At 47.4% G+C, this 18397-nt stretch overlaps 1 protein-coding gene across 4 annotated transcripts in view; it reads left to right on the top strand.

The window, feature by feature from the left end:
• Positions 1-18397, top strand: part of LOC144935569 (WD repeat-containing protein 7-like) — a 116497-nt gene that overhangs the window by 59378 nt on the left and 38722 nt on the right. For all 4 annotated transcript variants that reach the window (XM_078862365.1, XM_078862366.1, XM_078862364.1 and 1 more), the window contains 2 exons: positions 13605-14329; positions 16106-16206. In XM_078862365.1, the coding sequence (XP_078718491.1) occupies positions 13605-14329; positions 16106-16206 (826 nt within the window). The remainder of the gene's footprint in view (positions 1-13604; positions 14330-16105; positions 16207-18397) is intronic.

Below are 18397 nucleotides of genomic sequence, written 5' to 3'. Positions count from 1 at the left end.
GTACAAGTATCGGTAGGAAGTGAAAATGTGAAATTGGTATTTGTACAATAATGTGGTTAATACACGAGTGGTTGTTAAAAGTAGTAGGTGCCCAGAGGTCGGTGATGAAGGAGAAAGTATAAACCAGAGTCGTGGGAAAACGGAAGAGCAAACTACGTGGCGAGATGGTAACTACCTCGCCTGGTATACAGGAAGTCGTGGGTTCGGTCCCGACCCTAACGCCTGCTGTATTTTTGGAGTTGCGTGTCTCTCTCTCTCCCCGTGGTTGCGTGGAATTTTCTCCGAGCCCTCCGGTTTTTCCCTCCACGTTTAGAAACGGCATGCGCTATTAGAGCCTCCAGTAGAGGGGGTTTTAGAGAACCCCTCTACAGGGTAGTTGGCCTACTCATCCACACTCATCAGACTTCTGGGAATGAGCGGGAATACCCACACTTAACCCCACCACACATCACCTTCAGATCGACTAACTGTGGGGTGCCCACTTAAACCGCTGGTCATATTCGTAATTTTGAAACTGGGGAATATTTTCCAATGGGGTAATAAGGAACAGTCCTGGAACAAAGCCCACATGAGCCAGATAAAACATACATCTGGGCTCACTGTGCTACAAGTGTATACAGTCCATATGAAATTTTGTCCGTGCATTATTATTTTAGATTTGGGCAAATGCAAACCCCACGCAAATCTCAACGCCACGAGCAGATCGCCGCTGTTCTCACAGACTCCGTGGACATAAATTATTCACAGCTCATAATCTGGTTCGCTGTCAAGCAGCCTCCTCCCTCGCAATGTGCATCATCTCACATCGTCAGCGGAGCAGTGTGTGCTTGCCCAATTAGAAAAATGAAATGGACATTGTAACCGGGTTCTCTATGAGTCGAGTCTCCGTATTGACTCATTAAGGTATAAATCGTTTGTGGTCATCTGCTCGCCTGACGGCTGACCCTATAGCCGGTGCGTCTCTCAGGAGGAGTATTCTGGCAAAGTGTTAAAATGCCTGTAAAAACGTCAGCCAAGATATATGCAGAGGCCCACATTGGGCATCATAAACTATAAAGACGCTGGCAGAAAATGGCTTTATAAGAGAACATTTCTAGAGGGACTTAATGGCATTAAAACTAAATTAACATCCGGTGTCACGGGATGTTTTGTATTAAGAATTAAGATTATTTAGACGACCGTGAGGTTAATGTATTTATTCGAAACATAATTCATCTCTTGATCGTGTGCTACCAGCTGTGCGTGATTTAAGTGCAACGTAAAGCACGATTCAACAAATGATTATTTCGTATTACTGTGTCGCCAGTGGTGCGCAAGCACAAATAACAAAAACAAAATCAACACATTCGTCACTGTGTCCTTGCGAAGAAAAATATCAACATCATAAGCCACGTTGCGGGCAATGGCCCTTCTTCAGAGCACATGCTGATCTTGTCCCGTGCTCGTCACGGATGTGTTGAGGTCTCGGTCGCTGAAGCGCGATGGGCCACTGGCACGTGATGTCGCGTTTAGCCGCCGAACCATTCAACTTCCGACGCGTCGTATCGGCACCCTGCCTGCAAGTGCACCGCCACGGGTGTCAATACACCAGGGTGTTGTTAGCAGCACAGTCACCGAGTGCAGACGTCAGGGATGCTCGGCTGAATTGCGGCGTGTGCACGTTTGCTTAGTGCTGGTGGACGAATACCAGCAGGGGGGAGTGTGACACCATTATGAGAAAAAGCACAGCATGCACTTAATTAGTTTAATTAATTCTCTCTGCACTGATGGTGTTATGTACGGAGTCATTTGGCACCATGATGAGGGTAAATGTTACATTAGCATAAAACATAAAATGTGGGATTTAAATTCTTTACTTTATTTTTTTTTTATATTCGCCTTTCCCCATACCTAACTTCTCGGCTCAATCAATCAATCTCGGTGTCGCAACTGGCATAGAACAAGGCATGGCTGTACACAGCGTAGCGTTAATTTATGTTCCGATTGCAATGAACACGTCAAAACGCGCAATGGCAGGACAGGTAAAAAAAAAACCATCATGCCAAATTGTAGTCTTAAATATAGAGTCAAATGTTTAACTTATTTGAAATAAAATATTTGCGAAAGGAAAAGGATATTCAGAGGTGGCTAGCGGCCTGTGAATACACCAGGTTGTTCAGTTCTGGAGAGAGAGAGTCAGTCAATGACTGCAAACAAACCAACCCAGATTTTTTTCGTGCACGATAAATGTTGCTACATTTCGACTTGTCTGTGCGTTGAACGTCTTTGGCACCGTACGTAGCCAACCGTGTTGATCGGAGGTGCGGGGAGTCAGAGGTGAGAATTATTGGTTTGACTCATGCAGAGAGCTGTATTCTTAGTTGCCAATTGGGTTAGAAATGACTGCTGTGTGGACCAGAGGTCACGTGAAGGGATTTCAGAAGTAGCTCCATGGTATCTACTTCCACGGGCCGTCTTTTAGCATATAGGAGAGATCCACATGGGTATTTCATCTCATGGCATGGGAAAAATACTTATTATGTTGTAAGGGATTTCCTCAGGCAGTATCGCCATTATTGTGCAACCTCTTCCCTCTCTCCATATGACTTGTCTCTGAAACTAAAATCAACTGTCACTGAGCTGTAAGCTATTTTAAAAGCTAGAAAAAAATGTCAATGCTAATATAGTACCGCATAAATATAACATTACTCTATTCATAATCAACATTACTCTACTTCACTGCGTTCGGTAAGCAAGACAACCAGGTAACCCTTTATTTATTTGCGTGAAAAAAATATACACGCGCATTTTCTTGCAGCGTATTATCAAATGGTGATCGTTTTGTGTTTTTGTTTTTGCCGTGGAGTAATTTCACCTGCTTACCCACACACACGCAACGTCCACCGCTTATCCACACACACACACCCACACACCGTCCTCCTGCTTACCCACACACACACATCCGCACACCATCCTCCTGCCTACCTACCCACACACACACCCACACACCATCCTCCTGCCCACCCACACACACACACCGTCCTCCTGCTTACCCACACACACACATCCGCACACCATCCTCCTGCCTACCTACCCACACACACACCCACACACCATCCTCCTGCCCACCCACACCCACACACCGTCCTCCTGCTTACCCACACACACACATCCGCACACCATCCTCCTGCCTACCTACCCACACACACACCCACACACCATCCTCCTGCCCACCCACACACACACACCGTCATCCTACCCACACACACACACTCACACACCAGCCTCCTACCCACACACACACACCCACACACACACACCATCCTCCTACCCACACACACACCTACCCACACACCATCCTCCTACCCACACACACACACCCACACACCGTCCCCCGCCGCCACGGAGGCGGCTCTCGGTAGCACTGCGACAAACGGGGACGCCTGCCTGCCTGCCTGCAAGCGATCTCCTCCTTGCCCTGTTTTGCGAGCATCCACCCATTGACTCCGTGGGGTGGGGTGGGGGGTGCCGGGGCTTGGACTGTCCCCATCGTCTCACGGTGGCTCCGGCTCGACGGGAAGCCGCCGCAGAAACCGGTGGCGGATGTGCCGGTGGCGCAATGATGCCACAGCTCGCCCGGCCCACGGGAGGTAGAGATGGTTAATAAGCCGGACAGTAAGTACACCGTAAAGTCTTTGTTGACGTCTTCGAGGTAAATCTTGAGATGGGGTTTTTTTTGCAAGCCTCGCCCCGTGCTCGCAAGACAAATCGCAAACTCCATCTGCTGTTTTTTTATTGCACGGCACATCATCTGCTCTTTTATGAGCCCGGCGAAGCGAGCTTTGCTATATGAGCGCAATATTTCTCTGCTTGCCTCGCCACGCGGCGTTCACGGAAAACCCAAAATATTCTTGCAAATGGAGCGGCTGCTGTAATCTTTCTGTTATTTCCCCCCTTTATTTGGAGACCCAAGATGCTTGCTTCTTAGCTTCATTTTGAATACGGTAACAGCAATGTTTGGCTTTCAGTTGCACACAATCCGACAAGGTACATTGACCCAACACTGTGCCAAACCTTGCCGCAACATGAATGCACAATACCCATAATCCTCACCGTTGTATATTGTTAACAATAAGAAAGGAGGGTATTCATAAACTGAGGTATAACGTAATCCGTTTGAGTTGGGCATAGTTCCATTCGTAATGTGCACAAAGAACAAATAACAAAATACATCTCTGACCACTTCTCGTTGCTTGTCACTTGAGGGAAAGAAAATTCCACATTGCTTTACAATTGTAATAAATAACAATGACTTGGCGCGTGTAATAAATAGTTCACGTTGGCTACTGGAGAGTTGGATGTAATGGGGATGTAACGATGCATCGGTGCATTGATCGATATCGACTCTTGAGGCTTACGATACGTGCATCGAATCGTACATGGAAGAATCTACCTTGGTTGGTTTGTGATTATTGCGTACGAAAACGACATTGGGAAGTAATATTCGAATGTTACGTAAATTGTGAGCAAAACTGTAGAAAGTAGACAGAGAAAATCCTAAACGAGAATTGATTCTTGAACGGACTCACGGCCCAGAAGTTCGACAATGAAAGGAATCGCCAGGGGCAGTGAATCGCTACACCTCAAATATTTATCTAGTACTTTGTGTGATAAACGAAATGTATTTATCTTTATACGTATTTCTAGAAGATAAATGATGCGGTGCATTTTGGTGTGAAGTGTCATTGTGTGCAAGGCGGTGTGCACATACCAAGGACGAAGTGAAGCTTTTAGGCACTGGGTGACATTTGGTAATTATTGACACCAATAATAGCCTAGGCCTGAAGCTACCTTGCCTCTTGTGCAGATAATTGCTTCTCGTGGGGTAGGCATATAGAGACAGAGAAAGGGAAAATAAGAGCCGGAGGAATGTGAGAGAGCAACAATGGGAGAGAGGTGAGCAACTTCAAGTGGAAGGGGGGAGGCTATGACGATAGCGAGCGAGCAGAAAAGAAGAACTGGGATTCCATTCTCCTCTTGTGTATGTTGGAAGTCTGTTCATGAGCTAAGTGCTAATGTCGATGTCTGCTAGCCATGAGAGGGCTTCAGGAGGAGAGTTTGTGCGCTTTTGCTTTTCCTCATCCGGTGAAGGAGCGCAGGCTACAGTGGTTTATGATGTAGCCCACAGTTTGGGTTGCATGGCCACAATCACAGCAGTTTTGCTTGAATTTAATATCCCGTTCGTGAAGGAGATGCACGCACACGGCCTGTATGATGTCCTGGTACGGCTGGTGGTTCCACCACCAGTGTCTTCGATTAGGAGGAGGATGAGGAACGTCAAAGCCAGGAGGTGTACGATCTTTGTTCTCGAATGAGGGTCAGCACGGTTGGCTACGTACGGTGTGAGAGAAGTTCTACGTACACACACACACACACGAGGAGGTGTTTATTCCCGACGTCCGTGTCGTTCCATTCTGTTCGCAATTTTTTTTCCAGATCTGGGTGAGATTCTGTGATGATGACAGCAGCGCAATCCCAGAAGGGGCGGGGGGGGCGGTGGATCGGGACTCGAGTCAGCGGTGGGTTACAATGTTGAGGTCTCGGTTAATGGGTAGGTGGTTGTCATTGGTAAGAAAACGTGTAAGATATGAGCCGTGGTGAAAGGGAAGATGGAGAGAAGCAGGAGGGGAGACCTGTCACAGGCATGTGGAAACAAGAAGTGAGTGCGGCCAGGAATGAAAATGAGTTGGCTGAACATCGGGACGGAGGGCGGGAATGAGAGCGGTGGAGAGATGATGAAGATGGGGTGAGAGGAATAGAAAACTGAGAGATAAAGATGGACAGCAAAGAAGACAGAAGGATAGAGGGAGCAGGTGGGGGAGGAGTGGGAAGATAGACGGCCCACGTGACTCGGGCTCCATCACTTGCAGGGCCTGAGTGACCCCAATCCTATTATGGCTGGGGTCGTTGACCCGACCTCACTCCTCTTTCTTTCCTCCTCCAGCCTCCCTCACTTGAGCCCCTCCTCCGCCGCTTTCTCCCCTGCCACCCCACCCACCCCCAACACATCCAACACCCTTTTCTGTCTCCCCCTCCCACCCACCTTTCACTCTCGTGCTCCCAACACTTTCCCTTCTTCCTCACACCAGTGAGCGTGCAGCGAGAGGGCCCTTGCCAAGCACAAATGCAGCAGGGTGCTTAAACCCCTCGCCGCTGCCTTTACGCCGGGATCAAGGGTCAGCCCCTGCCAGCGCCAAAGGGTTGATTGCCTTTGCATTTTGACAGCACTTACAATCACACCACGGCATCCAGCACATCACCGCCGCGGTGTATATTTTGAGTGCCGGCTGCGGAGCACGGCGCTGCTGGTGGACGCCGCCGTGTGTGCTTTTCGGTCACCTCTGTGTGGCCGCTCTTCAGTATTTTGGTTTATTCTCGTGCGTGCGCGCGCGCGTACGCGTTTTTTTCTGCTCTTTCCTCCAAATAAAAGGGTGGTGTTTTTTTAGAACCCACCGGCAGATGTTGCTTCCAATGCGGAGGGTGCGGAAATGATACGCTTTGTTGTGAGAGTGTGATGAAGGGTAGCGTTAATGAGGCTAAAAATAAAATGGTTTATTGGAAAATGAAGGTTTAGTGTATGTAGGATGTACCGTGTAGGTGTGTGGATTTTAGTCTATACAGTATGCACACTTATGTAAATAATATATAGTACATACTGAAGTTTTTACTTCAGCCTTTTTATTTTAGAAAAATGTATATACTATAACTTATACATTAAATTGAAGTCCAGAATTTCATCATGCGATGCAGTTGCCAGACTCCAAGGTTTATTAATTCGGGCAGTGATGGATAACGGTCGCGGACAATGGAAAACATTTAATCTTTTAATTTGAAAAAATTAGAATCGTGTCGCTTTCTTCGGGGGTTTCTGACCGACTTGAATGCTGATAACCTTTATCTGTGACACAATGTGTGCTGTAGTGATGAGATAGCCCGTGCGTTGTGTTCCAGCGAGCACCCTGTTTACATGCCCCGCCTGAAGGCACAGCATCTCAACAACACACTATGTTGACTTATTGGCACCTTTTGGAGCTATTTTGAAGGCATTGCTTTTTTCCATGACTAATATACGCTCCATCCAATTAGTCTGGCGCTTTGTAATAAACACTATTATAATCTGCTTGGTGACATTCTGCCGCAATCGAAGAAAGCGCAACAATGACCGGAGGTGATATTAGCAGACTCCCCCCACCCATGCGAGACACCCTAAAGAACATCTTGAGTGATTTGCTAATGCTTCTGTTGGGCCCTTTGCGTGACGCGTTTGGTTGTTGCTTGTGCGGTGGTACAATTACTTACGGCCGTATGTCGAGTTCCACGTTACATTCTGAATCTGTTGCCATTAAGGAAAGTGAATATTTAGTATTTTCATCCAACTGTCACTGTAGGGCAGCTGGGCATTGGCTGTGGCAGTTAACTCAAAATAACCATGAGAAGGTCATGAATCCAATTCCTGGTTCGGGTCAACTCATCATACGTCCACGGTTGATGGAATAGGTACCTACGTTTGGCCAAAATAGGTACCACGTAAGTCAGCAGCAGCTGTCTTATGGACAGACTGTGTCCGATCATAGGGATATGGAATTTTTTTTGCCAGTGTCTCAGGGTCAACAATTGTCATTGCTCATACGGAGAAACTGACGTTGAGTAAAACAACTCGGAGGCATAAGGTTCAGCACCTTCACGCGGAGGTAATGGCCGAGGTGCCACACGTCCCTCTGTTGACATCGTCCGTGAGCGCAGATGCCGTATTTCACTCTTTGCTACCAACCGAGGTGGTTATAACCTGAGTAGGTCCAATGTATTTGTTGTGGCCAACAACAGTGAATTGTGTGATAACCACGTGGAATGAGTGGGGCTATAAATAAATTTACTCTTTTTTGGCAGTGTGAATGAATTCACTCGCGTTTAGGAGGAACCAATGTCCGCTCTGGCCTATGGACTTTCAGTGTCCGCGGCGTAACATCCAATAAGAAGGCCGTGTAACATCCAATAAGAAGGCCATGTTGTTCTGCCTCTGCTCTCCTCACCGTCCAATTTCTATGTGTAGTGATAGCATTGAGCACTGCAAGAAATTCAAGAAATGTTCGTTAATATTATTTACATTATTATGCAACATACTTATTTTTACACCGTAGTATTTGTTGACGCGTATACCATACAGAGGTAAAGGTGCAGCCGTGAAATGTCCAGCTCACGCCACTGCTGACAGACGGGCCTCTACTATTACGCAGCTTGAGAGAGCCACTCGACTAGATATTTGCCCTACTCATCCACGCTCGCCACATCTCGGAAGAGGTGAAGGTACCCACACTTTACCCCACCACACGCGGCCTGCTGAGTGACTTCACTGGGCTGTACCCATGTACACTGGTGGGTGGGGAGGACGGTGGATTTAAGAAACTTGTCCATCGTGTCAACCGCCGTGCCGGAAAATTTTATTTTGCACCGACGACCTCTGAATTGCAAAGTCCAGCGTGATAGCCATTACACCGCGGCAGCGTCGCGCACACCCATAATTGAATGTAATGTTATAAGCTTGCCAAAAACACTGAGGCATCTATCTTATGATGTTAAGCGAGGGTTAGATTAAAGCAGCATACAGTATCGTATTCGAACGTGCTGCATGCCGCAGTGTGTGTTTACATTCACGTTGGTACGAGCATCGCATTATTGTCAACTTAGGAGGCCTTTTGCCATTAATGATTCATCAGTGAATGCTTATGCTACATTCAGCCTCACTATCACTGGGCTTTCACTCGCATTGAAAGTTGAAACATCCGCTGCTGCATGGACAGTACACCGCTGACCTATCTGGTTTTGCAGCTCATGACATTTATACATCATCTAAATGTCATATTTACATTTGAATAAAGCCTTTTCATAGTCACTGCCGGATAATGCGAAAGAATCATGTAATTTTGCAATAATTCTTATCAATGATGAGAGGCAGAATAATGTTCAGCCCATTTCAATCTCCTGCTGAACGAAGGCCTCCCCATGCCATGTTGCCGTTGGTGTTGTTTGACCATACTTCACCACGCTGGTCACTATGGGTTCGTGAAGGGGGAGGCAGGACCGGGTACAGATATCACTCGCCACTGACATGAACCATGGCTGGGTACCGACTCGGACTCGCGTGGGTTGTCTCTGAATTCCATCAGCTGAGAGCCATGTTGGGCGTATTGCAAAATGTGTGTTTTGGGTGTCCCTGCAGGGTATTTGCAGAGATGAGAAAGTGAGTTACAGTGCTGCTCATGCTTGGGGGTTCCTGGCTCAGTAAAAGCAAAAGTGTCTCCCGCTCCAAATTGGCAACGGAGCTACGTGCATCCGTATTTCGTAACCCTGAGCCACTGGTGGAAACTCCACATTCCCATGGCAGAGGTCAGTGTCCCCATAGGATGACCACTTTGTTTACATCTGAGAGTGGTATTTCGTTTCATTGACCCCAGAGGGATGATGATAGGTTGACTTGACCCAGGCTGACTAAGATTTTAAAATTACAATTCTTAAGTTGTGAGTCGACCATTCTAATAACAGCACCACCTGGCCACATTCCACACATACAATACTCATAAAATTATAATAAACAGCCGCTTGTCAACCCACTCCTGGATGAAGACCTCCCCGCACCGTGTCTTGGGGTTTATTTGACCATACTTCACCATGCCAGTCACTTTGGGTTGGTGAAGATGTGGGGCCCAAGACCGTTTCGTGTCATTCACCACTGATGTGAGCTGTGATCAGGATTCGAAATCGGTCTGCTGTGCTCATTGCGCAGTGCGTTAACCACTGCGCCACCTCTCCCCCGTGCAACTAACGATCGTTTCTTGGAACAGGCACAGGTGCATAAAAGGCCGCATGAGCCACACCGTCCGTGTGTCCGTGTCAGCGACGCAAGAGCCTACAGTGGTTGCCTTTCCTCAAAGTATAAATCCGCTTTGAGTGCAAAGTTTTGTACAGCGGTGTGCATCATCCCCATTCGGCGCATCAATTGTATTGCGTTCTGGCGCATTTGAAAGACGCTTGAATTGTTTCATCAAAGTGACTTTGCAATGGAGTCATGGCACTGACCCGCTCTTGTTAACTCTGCCCAGAAGATTATTCTACACCTCCGTGGTTCCTTCATGGGTAAATCCACAAAGCACTCCCCATAATCTGGAGAACAAACTCGACTGCCCCCATAGGAGGTCTGGCTTGGTCACAGTCTCTGCAGGGGAGGCTGGCCAGCAGGGCCGGGGTTAATGTTTGATTTGAGCCAGGTGAGGTGTTTGCATTAGTAGCGAGGAGCATTGCGCAATAGCTGCCATGACGGCCGTTCCACGTATGACATGCCCCCGCCATCTGATGACATTGTCATTTGTATTGACACTTGAGTTGTTCAAGGGGAAGATGTGTGATGTTGATGCTGGACTGTTCAAAGCGGTCATCTCGCGGCATGACCTAGGCTTCTAAGTCAAACCCTAACCCATTTGTATGCTGCGCTTGTGCCGCTCTCGTTTGTGCGAGCGATGTGTTCCTCTGGTTTTTTTTTGGTTCAAGAGTTTTCCAATTGCATTTCAGTCTTTTGAAGTAAAATGTACGCGCGCGCGTGTGTGTGTGCAGTGGCCAACGGGGGCTCTGGACGAGTGCAAAGGGCTCGTAACCCCTGCACCTTCAATGTCATTACTACACACTACGTGCAAAAGAACAAACTAAGCTTGTGCCGGGGGGGGGGCCCGGGGGGGGCCCGGGGGGGTCGTGCGTCTATGACATCTCCTGGCCAAACCACCCACCCCCCACCACCTTGGGGTTCCTCCGGAAACTGCAGAAAACCACTGAGAGTGGCCACGTGGAATGTTCGAACGATCGCTGCAGAGCAGATGCTGCCATTGCTCTGTCAGGGGCTGGACTGGTACCGCCTAGACACGTGTGGAATATCGGAGGTCCAGTGGACTGGTGCTGGCTCCAGTCATGATGAGGAGTGGACAGTTCTCCACTTGGAGCAGGAAACTGCCAAACAAAAGGGAGGGACTCTGCTGCTGAAAAAAAGAACGAAAGTGACATGGGAGAGTGGCGTTGAGGTGTGGGAAGCCGTGAGTCCCAGGCTGTTAGCGACTCGCCTCCCCATCAACAGGAGGTGAGGAATGGTGGTGGTGGCGACTTATGCCCCCACCGAAGATGATCATCAGTGGAGGTGCAGGCAAGTATGATGAGTCATATGCCTTGTATGACCACAAGCCACGGGTGCTGGCTCAAGTGGCCCCTCAGATAGAGTCATCCTGATGGTTTACTTTAATACCAGAGTGGGTCATGACTCACGCACCTGGGCTCGAGTGATTGGAAGGCATGAGCCAGATCAGCTCAAAAAAATAATAATGGTAGGAGACTGCTAGACTGCTGTGCAGCCCATGGGCTTGTAATCACCAACATGCTGTTCCAGCATGGGTGCATCCACAAAACATCGCAGATGCACGCTAGGTCCAAGCAATAACATCTGCCGGACTAAATAGTGATAGAACAGCGGATGTGGGCCCATGTTCTTGACACCAAAACCGACTGTGGCGCTGATCTGCCCACTGACCATCGGCTTGTCATCTGTAATATGCGCCTGCCATTCTTTCACTGCAGTGATGGGCATCCACCTCGGATCCTATTCAAACCCACAATAGCCTGGTCTTGAGTAGCTGATGAAAGTTGCAGGTAAGACTTTTATCATTGCTTGTAGCTGGGGTTGTTATTGTCTCCACCTCCTGATATTGCCAACGCGATATGGTTGAAGTTCAGGAGTTTGGCTCACACATCTGCAATAGCTGTATTGGGTACGGAGTTCTTGACCTCCCCAGACACGCTGGCCGAAGGAGGAGAAGGCGACAGGCCCGTTTCCACCGTCTACAACATCCCACATCGGAGATTTAGGAATATAAAAATGAGTTAAACTTCTGTGCCAATATGAGGCATGGCCAACGTTATTTGAATATTAAAACACGTACCTCAGAATGCAAGATTAGCTGTGAAAAAGAAACATTTGCATCAGAGATCTGATACGATGCAATGAGATGAGAGCACAACTTGCTTGCATGGTCGTCTCCTTCACAGTGGACGTTGAAGACCCCGTGGCCATCGTTTGAAAAAAAGGAGGCCACTGCATGCCGGCGTCATGATCCACTTTTATTTATTTACTTAAGTATCACTCCCTACTGAGAAACTACTGCAGACGATGTATGTGAAACATTGTGCATTCGGGAGAGGCATGGACTGGAAGCATTTTTTTTACTGCCATCATATAAAGCATCTGATGAGCAACATGCACCACCACGCCCTCGTGCGCAAGTGGGACTTGCTGATTTCATTTCTCCAACATGAGCATCAGACCTTTTGACACGTCTTATGTGTAAATATGTATACGGGTGTTGATAAATTAGGATGTATCATCTCGTTTATGGTTTGGTCCTGCCTGCAGCATACCGTCAGACAGCACGCAGATAAGATAGATGGTGCATATTCAAGATGTGTTACATAAAAATGACGCAAGACCATAAATAACATGCGCTTCAAGCATGATTCATTGCCAGCGCAAGACATTTTAGGTCATTGTCTTCATACGTATGGATGGGCACTTTGCTTTCCTGAAGTAATTTGAAGGTGGCTTCATTGTAATGATATGTTGTTGCAAAGGTTTACGTTTGCTCTGCGTGCTTTTCATGTGCAACATAAAAATATACGAATATTGTGTGAGTTATGCGACAACCATGCTTACATTTCAGAAACTGCATAGCATGTTCTTTTCAATTAACAGTCGACGAGATCATCACATTTCGTCATTGTATTTAGTCGTAAGGGACACTTTTGTGGTGTAATGCACTTGCAATCCAGAGGGTTGCTGATTCAATCTCCTTGTGTGGCAGTTGAAAGGAGAATGTATCTTAAATTTACCGATAAAAATCTCGAAATTAGTCTTGTGGTTCTTTATCAGTTGGGCTCCGCTTAGGATGATTTCCAAATGTATTGCTGCATTTGTACACATGAGCGGAAGCGAGTGTATACAGAGACAAAGATTTGGATCAGATATGTAGCATTTTTACCCACATACTGTACACGTAGTATTAGTTGATATTCCTTTAGGTTCTGAGCATCCAGTCTGGCACACCAACCTTGCAATGCCTTGAATTGCAGTCGGCCATGTGTGGCAGTATAATGATCCAAATAAGCTAAACTTGATACATTACTCACAAATTACTTGATGTGGTAGCCACATTTAAAAAAAAGACATGGCCCACCTACTGACTGGCAGACTCTTGCCCACTTGCTGGCCGGCGAGTATTTTTGTTTTTTAATATCGGGGGTTCCCTGCCGCAGGGGGCCTCAAGCGGTTCTGCGTGGGAGGTGCGGCATAAATATTAAGTGATGGTGGCATAATCGAAAAGCAACAGTGGCTATCACTAGACTGGCCTCCAGTAAAGGAATGTGCAGTTTCCATGACTGTTCACGGGCGCAGGTTGGAGATCGGCGCTGCCTTGTGCCCGATCGAGCGGGGAGACGCCACTCGCGCTGTTAAACCTCTTGCGCTGTCGTGTTCCCCGCAGGACCTGCTTTCCACACCTGCCAAACTCCTGCAGGCGTTCACCTTCCAAGCCGTAACGCCGAGCGTGTGTGATCTGGCCATCCACCTCATTTTCTTCGACATGCAGGCGCTCGTGAGCCTTCTGGCCATCGAGGAGGCCTTGCCAGGGAAGCCTAGCTTGCCTTTAAAATTTGAGGCCAGCGCGAAGCCGCGCAAGCATAGCCGGCTGCTCAAGAGGGGAGCCTCGGAGACCATCCTGCACCTCTGTGAGAACTTCAAGTTGTCCGGCGACAAGGAGGAAAGGGATGACAGGGCCAAGCAGCACCAGCATAGCGCGGAGCCGCTCACAAAGGTGGACGATCAGTGCAAGTTGATGGCGGAGGCCCACGCGCGGCTCTTCATGTCCTGCCTGCACCGGTGGGGCCTGGATCCCGAGCTGGACAAGCTGTGCACGGGTCGCCTCGGGCTGCTGAGGCCTCAAATGGCCGTCTCGTTCGTGCTGCTCTCGCAGTGCGGCCACGCCATGGCGGTCGCTCTGCCGGGCTGGGACCTGCTGGAGCAGAGGCCCCTTCGCACGGTTGGGTTCCGCGCCGGTGCCGAGGCCTCGCGACGACGGGAAACGGGGGGCGGCCAAGGGTGCACGCCACTGTCAGTGTCGACACAGAGGCAACTGTCGGTCATCTCTCTCGCAAGCACTCTGGTGGGAATGTGCACCACCAACCTCTATGAAAGTGTCCGGACGAGCAGGTGAGGGCACGGAGCGTGTTTTATTTTAAGATGCGGGATCATTCGTTCGTAAAAACCCCACTGAATTTAAATAATCCTTTGACGGTAGTTTTTATCCCAATGGGAAGTTAGATGTTGTGCAAGCAGTGGTTTGATATCTTGAGGAGGTGAGTGCCAAAATGTTGAATAATTGTATCAAAATTGGTGGGACTCGTGTAGATGCTTTGAGATAGTGCTGCTTTCTCCATGAATTATCTCGATTGTTTTAATGGAGATGTTTAACTCGACACATTGTGAGGTTTTATGCCGGAAGAGATTGTGAAAGTGGATCCATCCTGATTGTAGAACCATACGGTAAATTCAGTCATTGTGCATTGACTGTTTTGCTACAGAGTTGATCCCAGACAAAAGACGGGGTAAAAGTGGATTTGCTTGTTATCGTTTATGATTGACCAACACAACATATACAATGCTCTGCAATTCATAGGATGCCTCTGGCATCCCAGCATTTACTCCGTGATTGTTAACAATGCACAGCGGCACAATGTACTTTGTCACAAAACAACAACGAGGCCAAGTCACAGGCTTAAGCGACAACCCTCTTTCCGCTTTAACGGATCGCAACGTGCTCCGACAATTTCCGCAAGAAAAGCACCCGCGTGTCTTGACTTTGACTGTCAGCCGAAAAATACATTTTTTTTGGGTTTCCTATTGGTGTAGCCCGGAAAAAACCGGCACATTACGGCTTTCCGTGGAGAGATAACGGCTCCCAAATTGGCTAGTGACAGTAATGGGTTGGAGCTGAGGCCACAGCTGGCTGTAACTAAAAAAGAGAGGGTGGGCTAATAACAGACCCGTCAGCACACGATAATGACGAAGTGAAGAGATGGCAGATTTTCTACGTTCAGTCCTTGAATCACCAGCCATTAGACTGCTGTTGGGGTGCTTGAGTGAAGTGGGGGCAGGTGACGGCTGCTGAATGGAGTAGAAATGTTGCTCAATTTGTTTTTGTTGGGAGTGTCCTTGTCGTGTGAGCTTTCATTGTTGCTGTTGCAGCCATCATTGGATGCCCATTTTCCCCCCCCTCCTGTAATGGACCATTAGACGGGCAGATCTGTTTTTCTTTCCTTTGGTCGCTGAAAATGGGAGGGCTGCCCTTTCGCTTGGCATACAGACAGTCCTGTCATTTAGATTATTTCAGTTTAAGTACCTTTTGAAAGAGAGTTGACCCAAATTGCTGTAATAATCATTATGTACAAAACAGACTGTCAACTTGATGTAGCATAAGGAAATTGAATTGCTTTTTAAGGCCACGTGTGTGGCATTTTATCTACAGTTTTAACAAAGCTAAAATCCATATACAGTAAGGTGTCAGAGTGGCATTTGTCACGCTTTAAAATAATATTTCTTAAATGCGTGTCACAACAGCTGTTTGAAATAACCTTGGCATGACCAAAGGATGGGGTAACTGCTGGTTTCAGAATTTCAATTTATGGCTTTATATTTCTATATGTTAAACTCAAATGAGTATATTGCATTCATATCCATTCACATATTATCGCCAGAGTATATTTCAGAATAAATGAATGAATATTTAAACAATAACAGTTAAAACTACTTGCATTGCTCAACTAGGTCATCCTCCTCTGACTGTATTGAAGCTGTAAATACCATTTCTACTCAACATATCTCAATGTCACCAGGGCCGTAAGGATTTGTAGGTAAAGCAGAACCGTTACGGTATCCAGCTTGAGCACGGAAAGCGACGTTTAGCTTTGTTGCCGCGCACATTTGCAGAGATGGGCACGGCGGTGAGAACGAAAACGGATCTCCTCGCATTGAACGGACTAAGAACGTGGGCGCGAAACAAGAGAGCTTGAAGAGCGACAAAGAGGGCGGTGAGTGGGCCCTGCACGCACGCACCAGGCCCTGCACTGCCACCAATTCTACTGCGAGACGTCCGAGTGAGGGCAGTGCTGAGTGTTTTCCACTGCCATGCATGGGAGGGTTTTTTTGTGTGGCCACAGTAATCTTAGTTTCCTCCCACGGGCCAAACACTCATTAATAGTGTTGGCCAAACATCTTAACGCAAGACCCTGCCATTGTGAGATAATAATAATAATAATAAAATCATGAAGGTGGCCGTGTTGGTCTTTTGTCAGAGTATTGAGCTGGAAACCGTGAAGAATATACGAGGATGTTTCAAATGAATCCAAAAGTGGCCTTCAGACAGGTTGCAATGGGTGTTCTCGAATTGCGCAGTCCAGCAGTCGAGCGCACCCATGATTGTCTCCAGCTCTCACTATACCCTAGATCTGCTGGCTTTTCTACTCCCTTGGTTTCTATTTTTAAATACCTTCTTTGGATTTTCCTTTTAAAAACCCAATTATATTTTGATTGCATGGTCAGGTTCGTGTCACAATGAATAAGCGTTCTTTCAGAAAGATCTCGGCACCGTGTCACGGCTTGGAACGTCTCCCGGATGATGACGCCATCACATTTCTTTCTCCCCCCTGCACCTCTACATCTTGCTGTCGATGTTCATGGCATAACAATCATATCAACATGCTTGTCCACAAGAACTAAAATACGCCAGGATATGCGATTTTTTTTATTAGATGGGTTTTGTTGTACAAAACATTCGTTACCTCGCTGAGGCCATCAACTTAGTGCACACGGGGACCTGGTTTAATCATTGGTGTCTGCCTGTCCTAAAACCGAGGATTTCAGTGGTGCCAGCTCTGCCGCTCTGACCTCTGACCCGCCCAGCCACCTCGCGCACAGTTTAGTTTTTTTTTCCTCTCAAATCGAGGTGAAAGAGCGATTTTGTCACCGCACCGTTGCCAGACGTTGCACACATCAACCCGGACGCGCGTTTAATCGTGAGCGACTGAATTCGAGATTTGAACCCAGGATCTCAGTCGGTGTTGTCGGCCCTGCGCTCTGACATGGCTGTTAGCCCCCTGAGTCACCCGGCCACCTCGCGTCCTTCGATCCCCCTCCTGCTCATCATTCAGCTCCTGGCCTCGGCACACCGCCAAGTGCCTTAAAGAGGAAAATCCAGTTCAGCGCTGCACTGACAACAAATGTGCTTCGTATTGCCATCATTGATCACGTGCACTGAGGCCCATGAAAGGATTGTCTCTCCCCCCCCCCTCGCCTCCCCCCACATAGCACGCTGAAATTGCTCTTGCCATCTATGGCTGTATATGCACCGTTGATTACGCTGCAGACTGGCACCTTGCTGTCAGTTCTGGACATCTTACGGATTAATGCGACCCAATATTTTTCCTCTCTCTCTCTTCCCCTTTGTTCTGTACCTGTGCGAGGAGAGGCACCGTGGCGTGGCGGCACGTGTGATTAACATGCTTTTGGATGCGTTTCTGAGCCGGTTCCGCTTGAATTGTTTAAAAAAATACCTCCCTCAAAATACACCACATAATAGGAATCCAATTCCAATTTTTGGCCGAGCTGCACAGTGCAATCGTTCGTATATATATACACACCACGGTATAAAGACTATTAGAATGGTTGCACCAGTTCCACTTAAAAACAAAAATAACAACGGTATCCGGTCTAAAATGTTAATGCCCTGAAATAGAAAAATATATCAAAATAATGTTTAGATTTTTTGGACATATATTGTTAAAACGCACTTGACTCATATACGTGCACATTGTGGTTTATGTAGTTTCCTTTTGTTTAACTTTTTTTTTTCTAGATGTTCACAAAATCCACAATAGGCAATAAACTACAACATTTCCATGTGCAGCCGTTTGCCAATCCATAGCTGGATAGAGACCTCTCCAAATTGATCATGGGGGTTGTTTTTGACCGCAATCACCGTGCTGGTCAGTGTGAGTTGGGAAGGCTGGAAGCATAGATGTGCAAGCATAGAAGTACGGTACAATAATGCATTCCTCTGTACTGCCGGTATTTGACAAAACGTGGGTGGTAATGGCGAGGTAGAGGGAATTATGCAGAGGCAGGATGCTTGTGGGTTGTTATCAATATCATTATTGTGTTTGTTAACCAAAGAAAACGTTGCTGAGTCCCAACACTAACTTTCAAGATGATCCTGATGATTGT

Source organism: Lampetra fluviatilis, chromosome 13, assembly GCF_964198595.1.
Source record: "Lampetra fluviatilis chromosome 13, kcLamFluv1.1, whole genome shotgun sequence".
NCBI classification, from domain to species: domain Eukaryota; kingdom Metazoa; phylum Chordata; class Hyperoartia; order Petromyzontiformes; family Petromyzontidae; genus Lampetra; species Lampetra fluviatilis.
The sequence above is the reverse complement of the archived record's forward strand: the minus strand, read 5'-3'. Positions and strand labels throughout refer to the sequence as shown.